At 52.5% G+C, this 20,449-nt stretch overlaps 1 protein-coding gene across 2 annotated transcripts in view; it reads right to left on the bottom strand.

Annotated features, from left to right (window-relative positions):
* Positions 1-20,449, bottom strand: part of mpripb (myosin phosphatase Rho interacting protein b) — a 37,476-nt gene that overhangs the window by 13,327 nt on the left and 3,700 nt on the right. For both annotated transcript variants that reach the window (XM_084669970.1, XM_084669971.1), the window contains exons 2-15: positions 19,186-19,263; positions 18,887-18,952; positions 12,129-12,280; positions 11,773-11,857; positions 11,337-11,511; positions 10,645-11,074; positions 8,770-8,896; positions 7,175-7,279; positions 4,635-4,691; positions 3,980-4,048; positions 3,575-3,664; positions 3,272-3,384; positions 2,080-2,656; positions 1,637-1,774 (exon numbers count right to left, since the gene is read on the bottom strand). In XM_084669970.1, coding sequence (XP_084526096.1) covers positions 1,637-1,774; positions 2,080-2,656; positions 3,272-3,384; positions 3,575-3,664; positions 3,980-4,048; positions 4,635-4,691; positions 7,175-7,279; positions 8,770-8,896; positions 10,645-11,074; positions 11,337-11,511; positions 11,773-11,857; positions 12,129-12,280; positions 18,887-18,952; positions 19,186-19,263 — 2,262 coding nt within the window. The remainder of the gene's footprint in view (positions 1-1,636; positions 1,775-2,079; positions 2,657-3,271; positions 3,385-3,574; positions 3,665-3,979; positions 4,049-4,634; positions 4,692-7,174; positions 7,280-8,769; positions 8,897-10,644; positions 11,075-11,336; positions 11,512-11,772; positions 11,858-12,128; positions 12,281-18,886; positions 18,953-19,185; positions 19,264-20,449) is intronic.

Below are 20,449 nucleotides of genomic sequence, written 5' to 3'. Positions count from 1 at the left end.
AACTATTAAGGATAAAAAAAACATTACAAATGGGTATCGATTATAAGATTGTCATTATAAGATTGTATATTAGAGGGCTGGAGAGAGAATAAATGGCCTTTGTTAGTAAATCACAAGAGATCATGCACATTAAACGGTTAAAGGTTATTTCATGGGGTAAGTGATGCAAAATTAGTACTAGCTAGATGGTTTATTAGGAGATGGGAGGCACCCTGGGTTGTACAAAAGAAAGAACACCTTGTATCTACTTTTCTAACAATCCAAAAAGATGAAAACTATTGCATTGTAATAATGCCAATGAAGCCAAACTACGTCATTCTGGTCTTAACTGTGAAATTATACTCTTAATACTTAATCAAAATCAAGAATGAAAAATAATTTCATGACATAGCCTAATCATAAGCACAATTAATACGCACTTTTCTATGCACTGAACAATGACCTGATATTTTGAAACCTACGCCCTTTTTATAAAAGCAACAGAAAACATCTGGGTTCCGTTAAACCCTCAAGGCACCCCATCCTGTCAACTGAAAACTATTCTACTCCATCAACCTTGACAACGATCTGCCCTCAATCTTCACATAACTATGAAAGCGAAGCGGCGAGATGATTCTCAATCAAGCACAACATTGCTCTCTTGCACCCACACGCCAACTCGCCCATCAGTGTGCACACACGTTTCTTATATTCAACTAAACCAAGTCGAAACCTCACAGATTTGGGGCCTTGTGTTGCTCACCACCAGTGCAGAATATGGGACACACAAACTGGAGAAGTTACTAGTCCACGTACAGCAGTTGAAATAAGAGGATTCATTTGACCACCATGCATAACTTTCCAAACAAGACAAGCCAAAAGTTCAAGGTCACATCTCCAACCAGACATCTACACACAAGAGACCACACCTAAACTGTTGGCATCCAAAGAACCCCTGAGCGTTCACGCCTTGACCCCAGCACAGAGACGCCATCATCAAAGCCTGGTGTTAATTATTATCAGTAATTGAATGCTCAATCCAAAAAGTGCCAGCATGAGTTTCATGACTTCAGCTGTAACATAACGACACACAGCGGGAAGAGATGAGCGAATAGAAGTTGAGGAAGACATAAAACACAATATAAAAAAATCGAAATCAAAAGATATTCCATGTTTCTTTTCACATGCAATGAACTCATGCAGAGGCTTGTCTGCATAGCCGTTTTTTTTTAATCGCAGCTCTGGTGTCAGTTTGTTGTTGGATGTCTTATCGATAAAATACAACATGCAAAGAAATGTTACAAAATAGGAGAGGAAATGGCTCAGTTGGAAACTTAGGTGTGAGCTCAAACAGCTGGCCTCCATATAATATGATACATAATAAAACAGCAGAGCGCTGGGAAAGGAGAGGAAGATGGCACGGGCAAGATATGGAAGGAGAGATGAGGAGGAGGAGAGAGAGAGAGAGAGATGAGGGTGAGAAAGACGGGGGCAAAAAGGGAGGGAGGGAGTGATACAAAGAAAGATGGACAAAAAGAGGATGGAGGAGAGAGGGAAATACGGTGAAAAAAGAGCGATGAGGAACACAGAGAGAGAGAGAGAGAGAGAAAGACACACAGAGAGATGAGGAGGTAATCGATAAACCGCGGGCTCTTACAGGGGAAATGTATCCAGTGCGGACGTGCTGCTCTCTGTCCAGAGCCGTCCTCAGTTGCAGCTCCAGCTCCTGCTTGTGCTGGTTGGAGTCCAGCAGCTGGTGGTGACAGCTGTCGAGCTGTCCCTTCAGCTCTTCTACCTGGGAGAGGGAGGGGCCAGGCGTCAGCAGAGGAAGGGGAGGGAGGACGTGCTACGGGCTCTCGCTGCAGTATACAGTGCTGGGCTGCTGGTCTGGGCTCTACAGTACACCACCAATCAGATTGACACAGGAAATGTACACTTGCATACTATCCCACACTACTGGCGTACTATGAGGAATGTTAAGAAAATGTGAGCTTATTTTATTTTAAATTCTCTTTCACTCACACACACACACACACACACACACACACAGACACACACACACACACACACACACACACACACACACACACACACACAGACCCCTTTCTTGTAGCTCTCCAGCAGTTTCTCCAGCTCGGCCGTGTCCCTGGTCTGCAGAGCCGACGGCAGGGGGACCCTCCTCTCCTCCCGTATGGGCGTGTTCTCCACCTGCTGCCAGTGCTGCTCGATCACCTCCTCCACCTTCTGGTGCCTGTCCACAGACCCCGGCCCCGCAGGGCCTTCCCCCGGGGCCCTCTCCCCCCCTCCGCTCTCAAAGTCCATCCGGCTGCCCTCTCCCGCAGCCGCCGGCTCCGCGGAGGAGCCGGTCACGGACTCGTACCTCTTCCTCCTCTCCTCCCTCCGCCGGCTCCGCTCGGGGTCTCCCGGGTCAGCCTGCAGGGGCTCGGCCTCCTGGGCCCGCTGCTGGGCCATGGCCTGGGCGATGGGTCGGAACTCGGCCCAGTCGAAGGTCTTGGAGCGTCCCTCGCGCCGGCGCTCGCGCGCCCGGCTCTTCTTGGGGCCCTGGCCGGGCTCCCGCTCCGCGGAGGAGGCCTCGGAGGAGGAGGGGAAGTCGTGGGTCACGTCGGGCCTTGCCAGGGCCTCCGAGGGGGCGAAGGAGCCGTGGTCCTCAGTGGAGCTGGGGGGAAGGTGGTGGTGGGGGGGGGGGGAGGGGCGGGCGGGCGGGCAAAAGGCACAAACATGAAGAACTAGAACTCACAGGGCTATACTGTCGGGGGGTGGGGGGCTGGGGGATGGGCACAGGGTCAGGAAGCATGGAGAACTGAAGACACGCGAGGGATGGGTATTGCTCAGTGGTAGAGCATTTGACTGCAGATCAAAAGCAGGTTCAAATCACCCCCTGAGTGTTGCTTTGGATAAAAGTGTTTGCTACATGAAAACATGACATAGCATAAGGCTGTACAAAGTGGTGGTGGGACACCAGTCAAGGGCCGGGTTTCCCAGATTCGTTAAGAAGCTCTTAACGCTCAGAGCTTCTTAAGAGCGTTCTAAGAACAATGTAGAACGCTCTTGGAACGCTCCCAAGAAGCTCTTAGCGTTAAGAGCTTCTTAACGAATCTGGGAAACCCGGCCAATATTGGTGAGTCAATATTGTTTCTTTCAAGACAGAAAACGATACTTTACACGGCAAGCTACCTTTCGAGAAAACACAGAAAGAAAAAAAAAACGTTCCATGTATTTGTGTTGTTGCCAGATTTTGGCGCTCCAGAGAGCAGGTGTGGAAGATGCTGACCTGGCCACATCCGGGGCTGTGGAGGAGGGCCGCACGTTCTTCATGACCGCCAGGATCCAGTTCCTGCGGATTCCTGCCGTCATGGCCGACAGGGTGTGTACGCCCTCCTGGGTCTGAAGGAGAAGACGTCTAACACTTCACGATCTTTGCATACAAACAGCTGTGGACGTGTAGTAACTTCGCAAGTACGACCGACAACGAGGCTAATCAGCTATAGCTTGCTTCAGCTGTTCCAAGCGGGTGGCAGTGGCTCAAAGCTGCTGGACGGACGAGCTGTGACGAGGAGAGAGAGAGGACACTCACGTGGATCTGGAAGCCGTAGTTGCGCTGAGCCTGGTACTCCGTGACGTTGTAGCAGGTGGACAGGTCGATCTCCCCGTCCAGGTCTGAGGCCTGGGGACACAAGGAGTTCCTCACACTCATGCAAATATCTGGTCTGCTGACTCAGCAGAAATATTATACACATAATTGTCCCGGGCAAAAGTCTTAAGGGAAAATACCACCGTTGTAATTCTATCATTCTATGTCCCCTTTAAAGTCTTATTTGAACACCGCTTGTACAAGCGGGACTAGAACTTGTACTATAACCACCCTTAACACTAACCCTAACCCCACACTCAAAAAAACAACACAGTTGATGTTATTTGATTGAACAGACACAGTAAAACGGCGTCAGTCCACGAGAGTGTTTGGGAGGTGAGACTCTACCTCCTCAGCGATGGAGTCCTTGTAGTAGCGTAGACTGTGATCTGTCAGCACGAACCAATACTTCTTCCACTTCAGGGGGGCAGCGGAGAGGAGGGGGAAGGCCAATGGGAGGTCAGAGACAAGGTTAGGGCAAGCCGCGAGACATAAAAAAAGGCAGGAACAGGTTTATCCGATCGATCGGTGAGAACAAGGACTGCTTTTGAGCCATGAATTAAACGGAACTGATGATAAACGGATTGAGATTGGAATTAATTCCGACGAGTATTAACAGGCAGCAGTCTAACAAGAACTCTCCCTATCCCCCCCCCCCCCCCCCCCATCAGTGAATAACTGCACACTTGTCTACATAAGGTCCATCTTTAAAAGACTCAGAAGCACCTCCCTACTCTTTCAACTGCCACCCATTGAAGCTCCGCCATCAAAGCCCCCCCCCAAAGGCCATAGAATGCTACAGACATTCTCGAATTGCTTGAGGTGGAGAGTTCAGATGGCCCTTTGAACTGGAGGGGGGGGGGGGGGGGGGGCTGGTGCTTTCATGGGTTCTGATGAGCCCCGCGTGCGGAGCCAGGCGGCTCACGTCACGGGGGGAGACGGCTGGCCGTGTCACGTTTACTGCTGGTGCGTGCGTGCACGTGCAGGGCGGAAGGTGCCGTACCTGTGCTTGCTCGTCCAGCTTCACCATCCAGCCCTTCTTGAAGTTCAGTAGATCAGGCTGTAGGAGAGAGAGAGAGAAAAGACAGAGAGAGAGAGAGAGACAGAGAGAGAGAGAGAGAGAGAGACAGAGACAGACACACACAGAGAGAGAGAGAGAGAGAGAGAGAGAGAGAGAGAGAGAGAGAGAGAGAGAGAGAGAGAGAGAGAGAGAGAGAGAGAGAGAGAGAGAGAGAGAGAGAGAGAGAGAGAGAGAGAGAGAGAGAGAGAGAGAGAGAGAGAGAGAGAGAGAGAGAGAGAGAGAGAGAGAGAGAGAGAGAGAGAGAGAGAGAGAGAGAGAGAGAGAGAGAGAGAGAGAGAGAGAGAGAGAGAGAGAGAGAGAGAGAGACACAGAGAGAGAGACAGAGAGAGAGAGAGACACAGAGAGAGAGAGAGAGAGAGAGAGAGAGAGAGAGAGAGAGAGAAAGGTGGAGAGACGGACAGGAGGACAGACAGACAACGGAGGACAGAGACAGAGGACGATAGAGAGAGAGAGGAGGACATACAGACAGAGACAAACAGAGACAGGAAGAGACAGAGAGACAGCAGTTTAAACCAGTCCTCATGGCACTCTCAAACTCTGGTTATGACATTGTCCCACAGGGATGCAGTGCTGTGCCTCTCTAACCCCCATGCAGGACGAGCTGGGAGATGCTAATCACACAGGTACCAGGTGATCAACGGCAGGCAACCACTGCTCTACACCCAGGTCACATGAGCAGCATGACAACAGCCAACTCACCTGAACCTACTTCGCTGTCTGGAGGGTTAGCTGAAGCACTTTAAAACCCAACACGAAACACACTTTTCTGCACTTAAACAATCATCGACTAAGTTATACTCTAAGTCTTACGAGATAAGATGAGAAACAATTGGTCTCTGATTCTCTGGTCATCCTCGAAATACAAAATATTTAAGGATTAAGAGCAGAAAAAAAATCATTCCAACATGCACAAATAAATAGAAGTGGGCCATAACTCTGATCTAGGGTCAGATCGTGCCTCCCCGCACGTCCTCTCAACCCTCGGAGGGGTACGAAGGAATCTGAGCCCAGACCAGTCGTTAGAGACCGCCCCTATCCTGCCAACTGTGTCCAGTATTGTCGCCTGATGTGCTACCACACAGTGGAGGGCAAAACACACACACACACACACACACAAGTACCCGCCCACGCACACACACGACGCAGTCAAGTGAACAGTGCCTTGGGGAAGCAGTGGAAGTCTGGTGGCTCACTCGCCCACACACACCCTGCTCATTCATAAACACACACACAGCAATACAGGTGCACTGTTACAGGGCATGGCTGCACACAGAGAGAGCAGGAGGGTAACCTGAGAGGAAGGACAGGCTGCACTGCCCCCAGCTGCCTGGAGGCCTGCACTACAACGCGCACACACACACACACACACACACACACACACACACACAAAACAGACGAGTTAGTCTCAAGGACTAAAGAAAGGTCAGCGCTGTTTTTGTAGTGGTTTTTGTTTTGAGTTAGGGCTACGCGCTACAGTATCAAAAGCACAACTTTCCCACAGCAACCAATAATCCCTGAACCTAATCCCGATCCCAAATGATGTATTAAACCAAACAAACCTAATTGTTGTCGCACTGTTTCCATCACAGTATTGCCACACCAACCAGATCGGGGTTAAGGTTTCCCAACCAAGGAGCCATAATGACTTATATCAGACAAACAAGATTGTGAGTTACACAACAGCTAGTAATAACAGAGGATTTTCTCAATGCCCCCCCCTCAAACCTCCCCATGCCTCCACCTCCTCCCCCTCCCCAGGTCCAGGCCCTGTGGTTCCCCCTAGGTGAACCCTCCGGCTGAGGTGAACAGCAGCTCTATTGTCTGGCCCTTCAGACGCAACTCCTTCAGCCCACACACATACGTTCACACACACACAAACAAACGTTTCTCACACACACACACACACGCCTTGGACAAACAACATCGCCTGATTGTTCTGCTGCACTCTCCCCCCCCTCGAGCCTCCAGTGCTTTTGACCAATGAGAGGCCAGCCCAAGTCACCTGGCGACTCCCAGGGCCAAACTCTCATCCACTCTCACCCTCAGGGTCGACGACCCTGGGCAGGCCTCTCGTGACAGACACCCCCCTCCCGTCGCCCAGGCCCGGGGCAGTGAGAGCCTGTACTGGCCTCGCCGCTGCAGACCAGCTGCACGGGGGGCAGGAGACCCCGGAGGGGATACAGCCCCTGCACTAGAGCAGAGGGGGGTGAGGAAGAGGGAGGCCATGTGGGAGGAGAGAGAGGAGAGGGAGGAAGAGAGGGGGGGGGGGGGGGAGGACGAGGGACAACATCAGGGAGGAGAGGACGAGGGAGGCCATGGGGGAGGAGAGGGGGAAGAGAGGGGGACAGGAGGGGAGGACGAGGGACAACATCAGGAGGGTGAGAGGGGGGGGGGGCGGTGAGGACGAGGGAGGCCACGGGGGAGGAGAGAGAGGGGCGAGGACGAGGGGAGGAGACACTCACGGTCATCACAGACTCGGTGGTGCGGCGGTCCAGGGACTTGGCTCTCCTCAGGGGGGGCAGGGTGGAGGGGAAGTCCAGGCCCTGGCCAGGGTCATGCCTCTGCTCCTGGAACACAAACACGCACACAAACGGCTTAGTATTGTGCTTGCTACCAGCAAGGCACACACTATTGTTACTATTGTGCTACCGGCAAAGGCTTTCACTGTCATCTCACATTGGATATATCTTTACTATAGCCACCACGGCTCCTTCGGTTTACACAGACGTGAAAGGTGTCAAAATGTGTGTTCTGTTCCCGATTGCATTGTGTCTGGTTTACGGAAGGTTCCAGTAGTAGGAGTTAGCTAGCTAGAGCTAGCAGCTAATGCTCAGTGTCGTCGACCTCGGCTTGGCAGATGATATCAGTCCACAGCTGGAGACTACGGATGTCTGGGGCGGCAGAAAGCTCACTTCACAATTCCCCCCCGATATGGTACCCCTCTCTCGTCTTGATTATTGTTGAGAAATTCTATAAACATTGTCCTTGGGTGTATTGAAACAGCCTTACTTTCGTCATTACAAACGGTCGCCAAAATCCTTCAGAGGAAACCGATTCAACCGAGAAACGTCAGAGAGACGTCCAAACATTTGGGCACAACGATACGATCGACATCCTTTCATATCTCACCCGGCCTACCACAGACGTACCCTCAGCAACCCTGCACTGACCCAGAGAGGAGGGGAACTGGAAGAGACTCACTGCAGGAGACAGGACCTAGAGGGAACAGAGCCTTGGAGGGCTGGCGCTCACACTCTGAGTGGAGGCATGCTAACCCTAACCCAACCGGGAGCCACTCTAGGCCAGGCTTCTGGTGACAGTGGCTAGATTACTGAAGAAAGAGTCTCTGTGGAGGGCCGTGACTGTGTGTGTGACTGTGTGTGTGAGACTGTGTGTGTGTGACTGTGTGTGTGTGACTGTGTGTGTGTGACTGTGTGTGTGTGACTGTGTGTGTGTGACTGTGTGTGTGTGACTGTGTGTGTGACTGTGTGTGTGACTGTGTGTGTGTGACTGTGTGTGTGTGACTGTGTGTGTGTGACTGTGTGTGTGACTGTGTGTGTGTGAGCTCCACGTTCGGGGCTCTGTGTTCTCCCGGGTTCTTCTCTGACCAGGGTGGGAAAGGGAAGCACAACTACCAGGGGACTCTGACCACAGAATGGAAACTGGAAATGAACTCAGAGCACACTCTGACCCCCCGAGCCCCTAACCCAAACAAAGACAGGACGGGGGGGGGGGGGGGGGGGGGGAGAGAGAGAGAGAGAGAGAGAGAGAGAGAGAGAGGGAGAGGGAGAGATGTGAGAAGGGGTAGAGAGAAGGGGAAGCGAGAAAGAATAAAGAAAGTAGAAACATTGGAGAAAAGGAGGAAGAGGGTCGTGAAAGAACTTTCTTTATTAAAAGAAGACGGGGGGGCGGAGAGGAGGGAAGCCGTCTTGTAGTGCCGTGTGACAGCTTTTAAAACTCATCTCGTGTTAACTTGTCCACAATGCATATTCTGTTACACACCCACCAAAGCGTGCAAACACGCGCACACACACATGCTTATACACACAGGGTTTACCTCTCGGTGGAAGCGTCGGTGCTCGCTGCGGCCCTGCCTGCCTCCGCCCCTCCCTGCCTCCTCCACCTCCATCCTCTCGGCGTTCTCCAGCTCCAGGGCCTCCAGCTTCTCTATCACACCGGAGCGACTGAAACACACGCACAGATGCACGGTTCATGATAGCAACAGGGTGCAGAGGCCTGCTGGTGGTCTCTGGGTAAGGATGAGGAGAACGCGGCGAGGGCTGCGCTTGATCACACCGGACGGCACGCGACAGGCCGGCCCTCGCTGCGGACAGGGACAGTCTCACACACAGACACTGTGCGCTGCTGGCCTCGACTCACACACACACACACACACACACACACACCTCTTCTTCCATGCCTGTGGTTCAGCAGGAGAAGAACTGATTCACCCAGAGAAAGAGAGGCAGAGCGAGACACTGCAGGTAGAGAGAGAGAGACGGAGAGCAAGAGAAGGGCAGAGGGAAAGAGCGAGCAAGAAAGGGAGAGACAGACACAGGAACGGCTCGAGAGAGAGAGAGAGAGAGAGACGGGCAGTGGGAATTATGAAATGACTCCTTTTTTTTTTCTCCCCCCTAATGTTGTCCTTATTAGGGGAACTCTGCTACCTTACAAGGCAACAAGGCTCCGACCGGGAGGGAGGCATTCCTGTCACATGATCTCTGGATGCTTCGCTTACTGCCGGGGTGCAGTGAGGCACTGTGTGGTACGGATGAGTGAGTGAGTGAGAGTGAGTGAGTGAGTGAATTAGACAGAGGCGAAGGGGGGTAGAGAGACAGAGAGAGACAGAGTTCCAAAGCGATATCTGATGCAAAAAAAAAAGAAGAAAAAATCGGAATCGAAAGGGACCAGTTGTCTTTCTACTGGGAGAGACTATCATCTCCTCTCGCCTATCCTCTTCTCTCCTTTCAACTCTGGCTCGGAAGGGGGGGGTGAAAGAGCCAGGAAGTGTGTGTGCGACCTGGGTTACCCTTCCGAGAACAGAGCCAAAGGCGGACGTCTGGATGGAAAGAACAAAGCCTGCTTATCCAGCGAGCGTTTAGCCTGAACAGGAGGCCGGATAACCCTGGTGAGGAGAGTTATCCATCAATAACCACAAATCCTAGCGGACTAACACTGGGATTTCTGGATATCACTTTGCTCTGAGGGGATTTGACCAAATATGGCCCATTTCTCGACCCGTTGAGACTTCACCGTTATTTCGGACGATGTGAGTGGGCACCACAGAGAATTGGTGTGTTTGTGTGTGCTCGTGTGTATGCACGTCACAGGGCTGTCTGTGTGTGGGCATGCCTTTAAAAGGATAAGCTCCTCTCCCGCCAGGCAAATGTTTGCAAGTTCTAACTTGGAGTCTGTGCGAGTTCATCTAAATCAGGCCCTGATTAGCCTCTTTACCTAACGGACAGCATCCAGCCAGCTAAGTTAAGGACCAGCTCCTCTCTGCTTGCCCAGGCTGTGTAGAGCCTACATCTCCCAGGCTGTGTAGAGCCTACCTCTCCCAGGCTGTGTAGAGCCTACATCTCCCAGGCTGTGTAGAGCCTACATCTCCCAGGCTGTGTAGAGCCTACATCTCCCAGGCTGTGTAGAGCCTACATCTCCCAGGCTGTGTAGAGCCTACATCTCCCAGGCTGTGTAGAGCCTACATCTCCCAGGCTGTGTAGAGCCTACATCTCCCAGGCTGTGTAGAGCCTACATCTCCCAGGCTGTGTAGAGCCTACATCTCCCAGGACACAACCATGAGCTGGGTGTCTCTCCACTCCAGCAAGTCATCCCCGGTCCAAAAAGTATTTCACCAATCCAGTCAGTCTTTCATTCATCTGTTAATATCCATCCATCCATCCACATCCATCCATCCTGCCCCTCCCTCCCTCACCTCCTCTCGGGGCTGAACACGGCCGCCTCCCTCTCCGGGCTCCGCGCCCGGCTCCTCTTCTCCGCCTTCCTGGCCTCGGCCTCCAGGCGGCGCGCCCGCGGCGTGTCGGCGTGGCTGCCGTGCGGCTGGCGCGGGTGGCTCTCCGTGGAGGCCACCGTGCTGCCGCTGGCGTCCGAGTCCAGGGAGCTGACCGAGCCGCTGATGTGCGAGCCGTTGGAGAGCAGGGAGCTGCCGGAGGGGAAGGGGTCGCTGGCGGCCGGGGAGAGGCACCGCGGGAGGCCCCCCAGGCTGGAGCAGGAGCCCGTGGGGGAGAGGATGTCGTGGGGGGGGTGCGGGGCGGCGCCGTGGAGAGGCGGCCCGCCGCGGTCCGCCTCGTCGCCGTTCAGGGAGCCGGCGTCCGAGCCTCGCCCCGCCGAGGAGGAGCCCTCGCCTGGGGGGCGGGGAGGCAGGAGGGGTGGGTGGGGGGGGGGGTGGACACAGACAAGGAGGACGCGTTAAACGGTGCCATAAATGGGATGTCTTTCCCATATAACTGTGCGTCGACCCCTGAAAAGGCCCTAAGTTCAACATGGACGCCCCAATGCTAGCCCTGAACCTCTTTTGAAGCAGCTGTCGTCATGTTACAGCGATTCAGCATTTCCAGGTGGACGTGGATGCGAAAACGTCACTACCGACCCTCCGACCCTCCCTACCTGCGGGGGCCAGTGGGGAGCCCAGCGCGGGCAGGTCGGCCGCGGACCACACGGCCGCCCCCTCCGCCTCCCTCTGGCTCAGCTCCTCCTGCCAGATGATGGAGCTGGAGTCTGGAACCTTCTCTGCCTCTGGGATCCCCGAGCCAGTCACCGCCACCTTGGCTGGGCCCGGCTCCTGGTGGGTCAACAGAAAAAACATGACAACAACGTGACGACTAAAATTATACGATGACGACCACACAACAACAGGACAACATGACAAAGACAACATGTCAACAATGACATGACAGGGCTTTGAGCTGTCTGTCAGTTTTAAGGGGCGGATGAACACTGACGTGAACCACACACACTTAGTGTCCTACTCAAACTCGTGGGTGGTATGTGTGAGGATTCTGATGTTTGTGTTATATAAAATATACCGTGTGTATGTGGTTACCTGGGAGGTGGTAGGCTCCACCTTGCGTTTCTTTTTCTGGTTCTGCTTGTTGGTCCGGGGGTACACCACCAGCTGTTCAGTCCAGCTGCACACAGCAAGACAGCAGGTTAACATTTACATTTCCATGTAGTCATTTAGCAGACGCTCTTATCCAGAGCGACTTACAGTAAGTACAGGGACATTCCCCCCGAGGCAAGTAGGGTGAAGTGCCAAGGACACAACGTAATTTGGCACGGCCGAGAATCGATCCGGCAACCTTCTGTTTACCAACCCGATTCCCGAACCGCTCAGCCACCTGACTCCCACACACTCACGGTACCTCAATAACACACACACACACACACACACAGACCTACCCATTGATAATCTCTTTGTTTTCTCCCCTGATGAAGTACTCCTGCTCTGGGGTGATGATGCACAGGGCGTTCTTCTGGCCCGTCCGGGGCTCTGCATCGATGACGTCCGAACACAGGTTCATGTTCACCGTGCCCTGGGGAAGCGTGCTGGGCTGGGGGGCGGGGAAAACAAGCACACCACACGGGTTTAGATTCACTGTGGGCTGGGGCAGCGTGAGGGGCTGGGGTGGGAAAACAAGCGCACCTCACATTTCCCCGAAGGAGTCATGAGTTGAAGGAATAAACGGATAAATTGACACACTGGAGTTTATTGCTGGACGTGACGAAGCCCGCGAAATCTCTCTCACGTCTGTCTTTCAGCCATCAGCCCCATCTCTCTTCCCCCTCTCCCTCTTTTCCTCTGTCTCTCTTTGAGGTCCCACCACCCCCACACCTGTCATCTGCTCTACTGTTAGCTTATGCTGCTGTTCGCAACAGGTCGCCCTGGTAACCGGTGAATCCATCAAGTTCCAGCGCTCGATGGGTCGAATGTGTGTGTGTGTGTATAAATGTATAATGTGTGTGTGTCTACGCTCGCTCAATGACTGGGACAGATTGACGGAGTTTCGTCCAACATGCTGCAGATGCCGAGCACACTTCACAGCACCTTGTAAGCACAAAAGGAGTCCTGTGGTGCTACACTGGCATACGATACAAGCGAACCCTTCTCTCTCTCTGAAGATATGGAATGTGACTCAATCTGGCCCTGTCCCTGTACAAAGAGACCGCCACATGACACGTTTACAATGGCCAGGATTTTTGGACAGCACTGATCCAGACAGTACTGCAAAGGCTGGGTTTGACCATCCTTACAGCTGTCCTGTACCTACTGCCAGTACACGAAACCCATCCAGACTGGGATTAGGGCCTACATTGTGTGTTTGTGTGTGTGTGCCCATGCGAGCCCACACAGTGCTCCCTTCACCTTCCGAGGTATACTTCCAAGAAGGCCAAAGTGAGGTTTGACTTCCCAGCAGGCCACAGTAAGGTCTGACTACCCAGAAGGCCACAGCGAGGTCTGAGTTCCCAGAAGGCCACAGTAAGGTCCGTCTTCCCAGAAGGCCACAGTAAGGTCTGACTACCCAGAAGGCCACAGTAAGGTCTGACTACCCAGAAGGCCACAGTAAGGTCTGAGTTCCCAGAAGGCCACAGTAAGGTCTGTCTTCCCAGAAGGCCACAGTAAGGTCTGACTACCCAGAAGGCCACAGTGAGGTCTGACTACCCAGAAGGCCACAGTGAGGCCTGACTACCCAGAAGGCCACAGTAAGGCCTGACTACCCAGAAGGCCACAGTGAGGTCTGACTGAGCACTGTGGGGCATGGTCTGATTTCTGCCTCCAGCTTATGCTGTTATCAGGGCTTGTGCTGTGTGACTTAACTTAAGATGTAAAACAGGTGCTGTCTCTCTCTCTCTCCCTCCCACCCTCTCTTCATGTCTTTATATTTCCCTCCCTCTTCCCCCTGCTCCTTTTAAGGTCATCCAACACAGATCCTGCTTTATTAAGATCAGCCAGTGAAGCCCAGCCAAATATGGCAACTAGTCTGGGTCACACTTTAGAGGGCTGAGACTGCAGGAGCTTGTCTCAGACGCACAGCACTCGCGCCGGGAGAGAGGGAGGGGGATAGAGAGAGAGAGAGATCCAAAAGAGATGGGGACAGAGATACAGAGAGCTGGGGATAGAGAAGGTAGATAAAGACAGAGACACGGGGGAGAGAGAGAGAGAAAGAGTGAAGAGCAAGATGGAGGTGATCGGATATCCTTCTCACTGACGTGGAGGGTGAAGGGAGCTTTAAAATGAAGCAGCAGTACCGCATTTATAAACCACCCAATGTTTCGGTTCTTTGCACGCAACATCCCTGTAACGACATGCTGTGCTATCACCATGACGACTGGTACTACCTCTGGCGGAATAACAATAGGAGGCAATTGCATTCTTATTTACACGGCGAGGGAAAGTGTTTACTACAGTAACGGGCGTTAAGATTTAATCCTACAATAGGCTGGGGTTAGGAGGAAATACCCTCCTCCCCTCCGCCTCCTCTGTGCAGGCGGGCAGAGGGACGCTGGGGCGGTGGGATTGCCCGCGAGCTCTGCTCCTGGGTCAGTTTGACTGTTGATGGTGGCGCAGGGTGGGGTTGGGGTTACAGAGGGGGTGGAACTGATCCTGGGCCTGTGTGGGTCACTGCCTATGGAGCGACCTCAACCTGCCTTCTAGAAACATCTTACGCTGGAACCGAAACAAAGACGATATTTATCTGCCAAGACTGCCATTCATGTGGTCTGAGTTATAGCAGACTTGATTTCTCTCCCCAACAGTTCCAGTGCCATATCCTCTCATTGTGTCAGCCTTCCATGGTGGGTGTCTATATATAGTTCCGCACGGGGGTATTATTAAAAATAATGACTTTCTCACAGAACAGGAGAAGGAGTTTGGCGTCTCCAAGATTGTGACACACAAAGAGATGAAGGATCTGTAGAGGGGAGTAATAATATCTTTGTCGGGGGGGAAAAACAGTCTGCCCTGAGCGAGGATCGTAAAAAATGAAATAAGAGTAAAAAAAAAAAAAAAACATGCATACAACTCACGAAGCCAGCTTTACAATTAAGTGGCGCACACCCACTCTATAAATGATGAATTCTTCTTCGGCTGGGTTTTTATTGGCCGAGCCGGTGGCAGGCCTGTCAGAGACCACAGAACGCCGCAGAGTGGAAGCCACTGTTTTATATGGCACATGTGCCCCGACACGCCAACCCCCTTCATCAGAACAGGCAACAACTGCCACTCTGGTTTTATCTATGAAACCTCCTCCTCTCTTCTTCTGCTCCTTCCACACATCTCCTCTACCAACCCTCCAACAATCCCCCCCCCCCCCCCCCCCATCTCCACTCATTTGTTCTCCACCTGCCCCCAGTCCCGATTAAATACCTCAGGGCTCGGAAGCAGTCGTGGGCTCCACACATACGGATGATTCTGCTCTGCATCTGAGCGTCTAAGACAGGGTAGTCTAGCAACCTCCAGAACAGCTCAAGACCGACTCTGCAGCCTCTAAAACAGGGCTGACTCTGCAGCCTCCAATAGACAGGCCCAAGTGACTCTGCAGCCTCTGAAATAAGGCTGACTGCAGCCTCTAATACACAGGCCCAAGTGACTCTGCAGCCTCTAAAAGCGGGCTGACTGCGGCCTCTAAAACAAGGCTGAATGCAGCCTTTAAAAAGACAGGGAAAAGTGACTCTGAGATGGAGCTGGGTGACTGACTCGCTGTAGCCTCCAAGACAGGTTGTTGGTCTCATTCCACGTGCTGCCTTTGTCTGATAATCCCTGTCTCAGCTGATCTCTTCCTCACATACTCTATCAATCTATCCTTCTCGGCCTCTCTCCCATGTTACGCTGTCTTTTTAACGATTCCAATCTCTTTTCTCTCCCTTCCACTCACTCACACTGCGAGATGATAAAGTCGATACCCCAAGGCCTGTGCGATAGTTCATACCTATAGCCATCGCACATTCACAACGTGGCGCTTGAATTGGTGGGTTGTGTGTGTGTGTGTGTGTGTATGTGTGGGGAATGTTTGGGGCTAGTTGACATTTCCTTGTGGTTTTTTGGGGGGGCTTACAGTCTCTCTCTCTGCCTGTCTGTCTTTCTTCCTCTCCCCTGGCCAGGGCGCTGGGAGCCTGCCGTAGTTCACCAAATATGGGCATCTCCAGAGCCAAGCTGCTGGAGGCCTGAGAGCATCTCCCTCTTCTCAGAGCGAAAATAGTTCCGCTTTTAAGAGGCCACGGCTTCAGATGTTTGTACCAAGACACTCCTCCTGTTTCCACCGCTCAAACAACAGCAAACAACACAGAGTCTAAATGTATTACAGCCGAGGCGGGGGGAGAGCGACTGACTTAAACCAAGTTCTAGATTTCGGATATCATCCTGAATTTGATACTGAATCGAGCATAATGTCTGGTGAGCGGTGTCTTGTTCATTGTTTACATTCATCCAATGTTTCAACACCACCCCCCCTCCCATCTCAACACCCCTCAGCAGCACCCCCCCAACCTGTGCCTCACCCACCTTCCCCGTCTCAACCTCTGCCTCACCCCCTCCCTCCCTCCCCCGCCCCAACCTCTGCCTCACCCCCGTCCCTCCCCCATCTTAACCACTGCCTTACCCCCCCCTCCCCCGTCTCAACCTCTGCCTCACCCCCTCCCTCCCTCCCCCGCCTCAACCTCTGCCTCACCCCTTCCCTCCCCCGCTTCAACCTCTGCCTCACCCTTCCTTAGACAGGGTTACCTCACTCCCGCCCCCTCAACTGGCCAAGACCAGCAGAGGAATTACTAACAATCGCTTCAAAACAGGATAAGTATCCCGCTCCTAGACCATATTGGGTCTTTTTTTTTTAGGAGGACAGTCAGACTGGAGGGGGAGAATCAGGCCAGTTTTCCGGAACATTCTTCCAAAAGACCGGGCAGACAGAACCATAAGTGCAGTAAGCCAGTTAGCTCGCTCATTCAGCCCCTGTGACGTAGATTCAAACAACCCCATCAGAGGACTAGCTTTGGAGAACAAGCATTCCAAACCATATACCCTGAACTTTTTATAGATGTGATTTATTCAAGGTGGATAACAGTAGCCTATGGGAAACCTATGGGAAAGTCAAACCGCAAGTGTCAGCTTGTGATAAAGAACAGTAGTGTAACTTTGTCAGCTTGGCTCATTCTGAGAAACATTTCGTCACTTTTTGTCATTTAGCAGACGCTCTTATCCAGAAACGCCACATCTTTAGCATTGTCACATGGACTGGAGATTCCTCTTGCTGTCGGGCTGTCGGGTTTTAGTGTGTTAATCGGATCATTGGAAAGAGAACAATGGAATCTTTATCAAGTGGTCATTTTTCCCATTAAGCCATTTGGCTGAGCTAAGGAGGACAAACCAGAGAACAACTAGCTTGCTAGCCCGTAACCAAACAGAGCACTGCTAGTAGCTAACTCACCTGTAACTAACTGAAAAGAACAGGTAGCCTGGCTGTGCCACTGGTAAAGAACAGTTAGCTAGCTTGGCTGTAACCAACAGTAAAGAACAGTCAGCTATCCTGTAGCTAACAGTGGAGAACAGCCAGCTAGCCCGTAGCCAACAGTGGAGAACAGCCAGCTAGCCCGTAGCCAACAGTGGAGAACAGCCAGCTTGCCTGATTTTGCTGATGCTTCTGTGAGTAAGAACCCTTCTGCACTTTGGCCGGACTGGGAGACCTACTGAGCGAAGGGGCCCTTAATCAGTTGCTAGGGAGGCTAGAGTAATGGGAGGGAGGATCAGTTGATCAAACGAGGAGAGAAGTGAGTGTGTGAGAGATATCTGAATCCCTTTTTTTTACGTCTGGAGGTTGAAAAGGTCCAGTATGTAGGTAATGGGGTTGATTTATGAAGTAAAATATACGACAGAATATTACGCTGCCAATCTCCCTTCTGCTGAGCCTTGCAAACGTATAAACACTTGTGAGCACAAAGTCCTATCTGGTCAGATTTGGGAGGGTTCTTGTTTAATGGGGGGTGGGTGGTAGTGATGGTGGTTACGGCGTGCGTGTGTGTGTGTTAGGGAGGGGGGGGGCAGCCATTTTCCTGGTCCAGTTTCCCCCAGTCTTCCAGAGTGTTCCCTTAGCAGATGAAAAGACGGGTGGACAATGTGGCCGACGGTGTTGGAATATCCTTCACAATCGGAGGAAAACAAGTAGTGCGCATGTGGCTGTGCTGCGAGCACGCGGCACGCGCACGCCAGATACACCGGCGTCTTCCTGCTTTTGTCACCACTGGCGGGGCGGCGAGACCCGCGAGGACAACAGAGAGACGTCAACCATCTCCTCCTCCCTCCTTCCACACGGGCGGAAGCTCCCGGGTCTGAAGCTGCAGCCGCCTGCCTCCCAGGCATCCAAGTCGTCCTTCTACGTCCGCCGTCGACTGCTCACGTCCTTCGCGAGCACAGCGATGAAGTCCACGTTGTACACGCGCGCCAGACGTTTGACCTCTGTGGGCCGCATTTGATGACGGACGATCCACTTTTGTGAATGGCCCACCATTTTGTGGGCTTGGAACAGTGAACAGCCAGGCAGGAAGGCAGGCAGGGCAGTGTGGGCCTCACTGTTTGCACACAAGCAATCTAATCTCCAGTCTGATCGGCCAGTGGGTTTGGTCACCCGTGTCACATTCCCAAGTGACACACATACACACGCACAAATGGGCACACGCGCACACACACACACACACCTCTTCTCCCTTCTCTTTCCCTCACAGTTCTCTCCCTGCTTCACATCTCTCAACGTTGAGGTGCGCTTCTTTTGTGTTTCCACAGTGTCAGGGCACCCCTCAGCAGGGTGGGGACGGTTTCAACCCCTACACACGCGCCTCTGCCGGGCCCGAGATAAGAGCGCAGAACAGTTATCCCGTATCTCCCCGCAAGCAGCAGTGGAACAGCTCGACACTGGTCTAGAAAAGTGCTTTATGACACTAAAGGAGGTCAGCCTGATTCCCTAGACCATAGAAGAAGGGAGTGACCTTAAAGAAAGGAGCTGTGAAAAGCAAGAGAATGAAAGAGAGATACATACAGAGAGGAAGAGGGGGAGGAAAAGAGGGAGAGGAATGGAGAGAGGGGGGAGGGAGGGAAAGAGAGAGAAAGAGAGAAAGAGAGAGAGAGAGAGATACATAAATAGACAAGATATGAAGTGAGATAGAGAGCTCCTTACCGACTCATCCAGAGCAAAGCGAAGACACCCATGTTCGTACAGCACAAAGAACCTCCGCTGCCATTTCTGTTGAGGAGAGAGAGGTATAGGTAGGGAGAGAGAGTGAGTGATTCAACTGACAACAAGTTAACAAACCACTATCACCTGTACATGCTGGGCATGGTTGGCTGATGGTTAGGCTCGTGTTTGAGTGGAATTGTGCATTACAAACATTCACCCACTTAACTATAGAGTGATAAAAAGGGGGGAAATGTCCCCCAGTGCGCATACGTGTCTGTCGATTCCACACACACTCTTACCCGGGACCTCTGATTAGGATTGTCAAAGTCCGTTCCTTCGGGGGCCAAGCAAAGCCATCCACCATAAATAGGTTTGGCCTGTAATAGAAAAAGCAGCAATTTTAGCAATCCGTATGAGCGAGAGAGAAAGAGAGAGAAACTTAGAGAGAAATGTAGAGAGAACATGTTTGGGGTCCAGATGTGGCTTCCCTCCTCACAGGGCAGTTTGGAGCCACACAGACCGTGTTAGTGCACCTGATGGCCCGCTCATACATGTGATGAACCCCGGTGGAACTCCTCCATGTCCCAGAGCAAAACGGAGGAACCAAGAGCAAAGTGACACCGCCTGCCTATCGATCTACATACTGGCTTCCGCCACTGGCTACACAGACTTGTTCAAACACCGACTATTTGCTCCTATGAATACAGGGTGAAGATTAAGGGACGTGTCAACAAATGAAAAGACACGAGTCGTTCCCACAGGACCTTTTTTTATAACGGCGCCTCTTTGCTTTGAATCAGGCGTCTATCGCTGCCTGAACAGTTACACATTACCTCGCAGCTGTCATACCTGTTTGACAGTTCTCTCTCTGCCCCCCCCCCCGCCCCCCCCACCCCCCACCCCCCCCCCCCACCCCCCCCTTCTCCAGCTCTCCCTTCATTCGTTTCCCTCTCCACTTTTCTCCTGTCTTTCTCCTCCTCTGTCTACATTTCTCTCTCTTTCTCCCCCCCACCCCTCTTTCTCCCGCTCTCTTTCCCTCTCTGTGTGTGTCTCTCCCTCTCTCACCTGGTGTGCAGACGACTGTTAAGCAGCTCTAACTGTAGGCCATTTCCCCCCCAGGCCCCTGCATGTTTGCCATGAATCCATACGTGTCTTGTCGGAGCATGCAGAGTCTGCAGAGGCAGGTGGATGGCTCGGCGGGTTTGAAAATTTGACTCGAGAGGGGGGGGAAAACGTGTCGTAACCCCCAGATTAAAAAAAAACAAATCAAGACCCAGGTAATTTGCCAACAGTGACCGATGATCCCTGACTATCTCCTTCTGGAGATCAGGAAAGAGATAGGGATATGGGGTGAGAGAGGGAGATAAGGGACGAGCGACAGTGACTGACGAGAGAAAGAGAGACAGAAAGTGACTGAGAGACAGAGGCAATTAGACGCGGGGGCCACCAAAAGACAGACAAACCAGCAGCTGTGGCCCGTACCGCTGACGACAGCCATGCAGCCAGGATGCACAAATAAGCAACAGTGACACACACACACACACCTGCCCCCCCCCCCCCTCC

The sequence above is a fragment of the Hypomesus nipponensis genome, chromosome 13 (genome assembly GCF_054491055.1).
Source record: "Hypomesus nipponensis isolate SF chromosome 13, ASM5449105v1, whole genome shotgun sequence".
Lineage (NCBI taxonomy): Eukaryota > Metazoa > Chordata > Actinopteri > Osmeriformes > Osmeridae > Hypomesus > Hypomesus nipponensis.
Note: the sequence above shows the minus strand (reverse complement) of the source record. Positions and strands in the feature narration are given on the sequence as shown.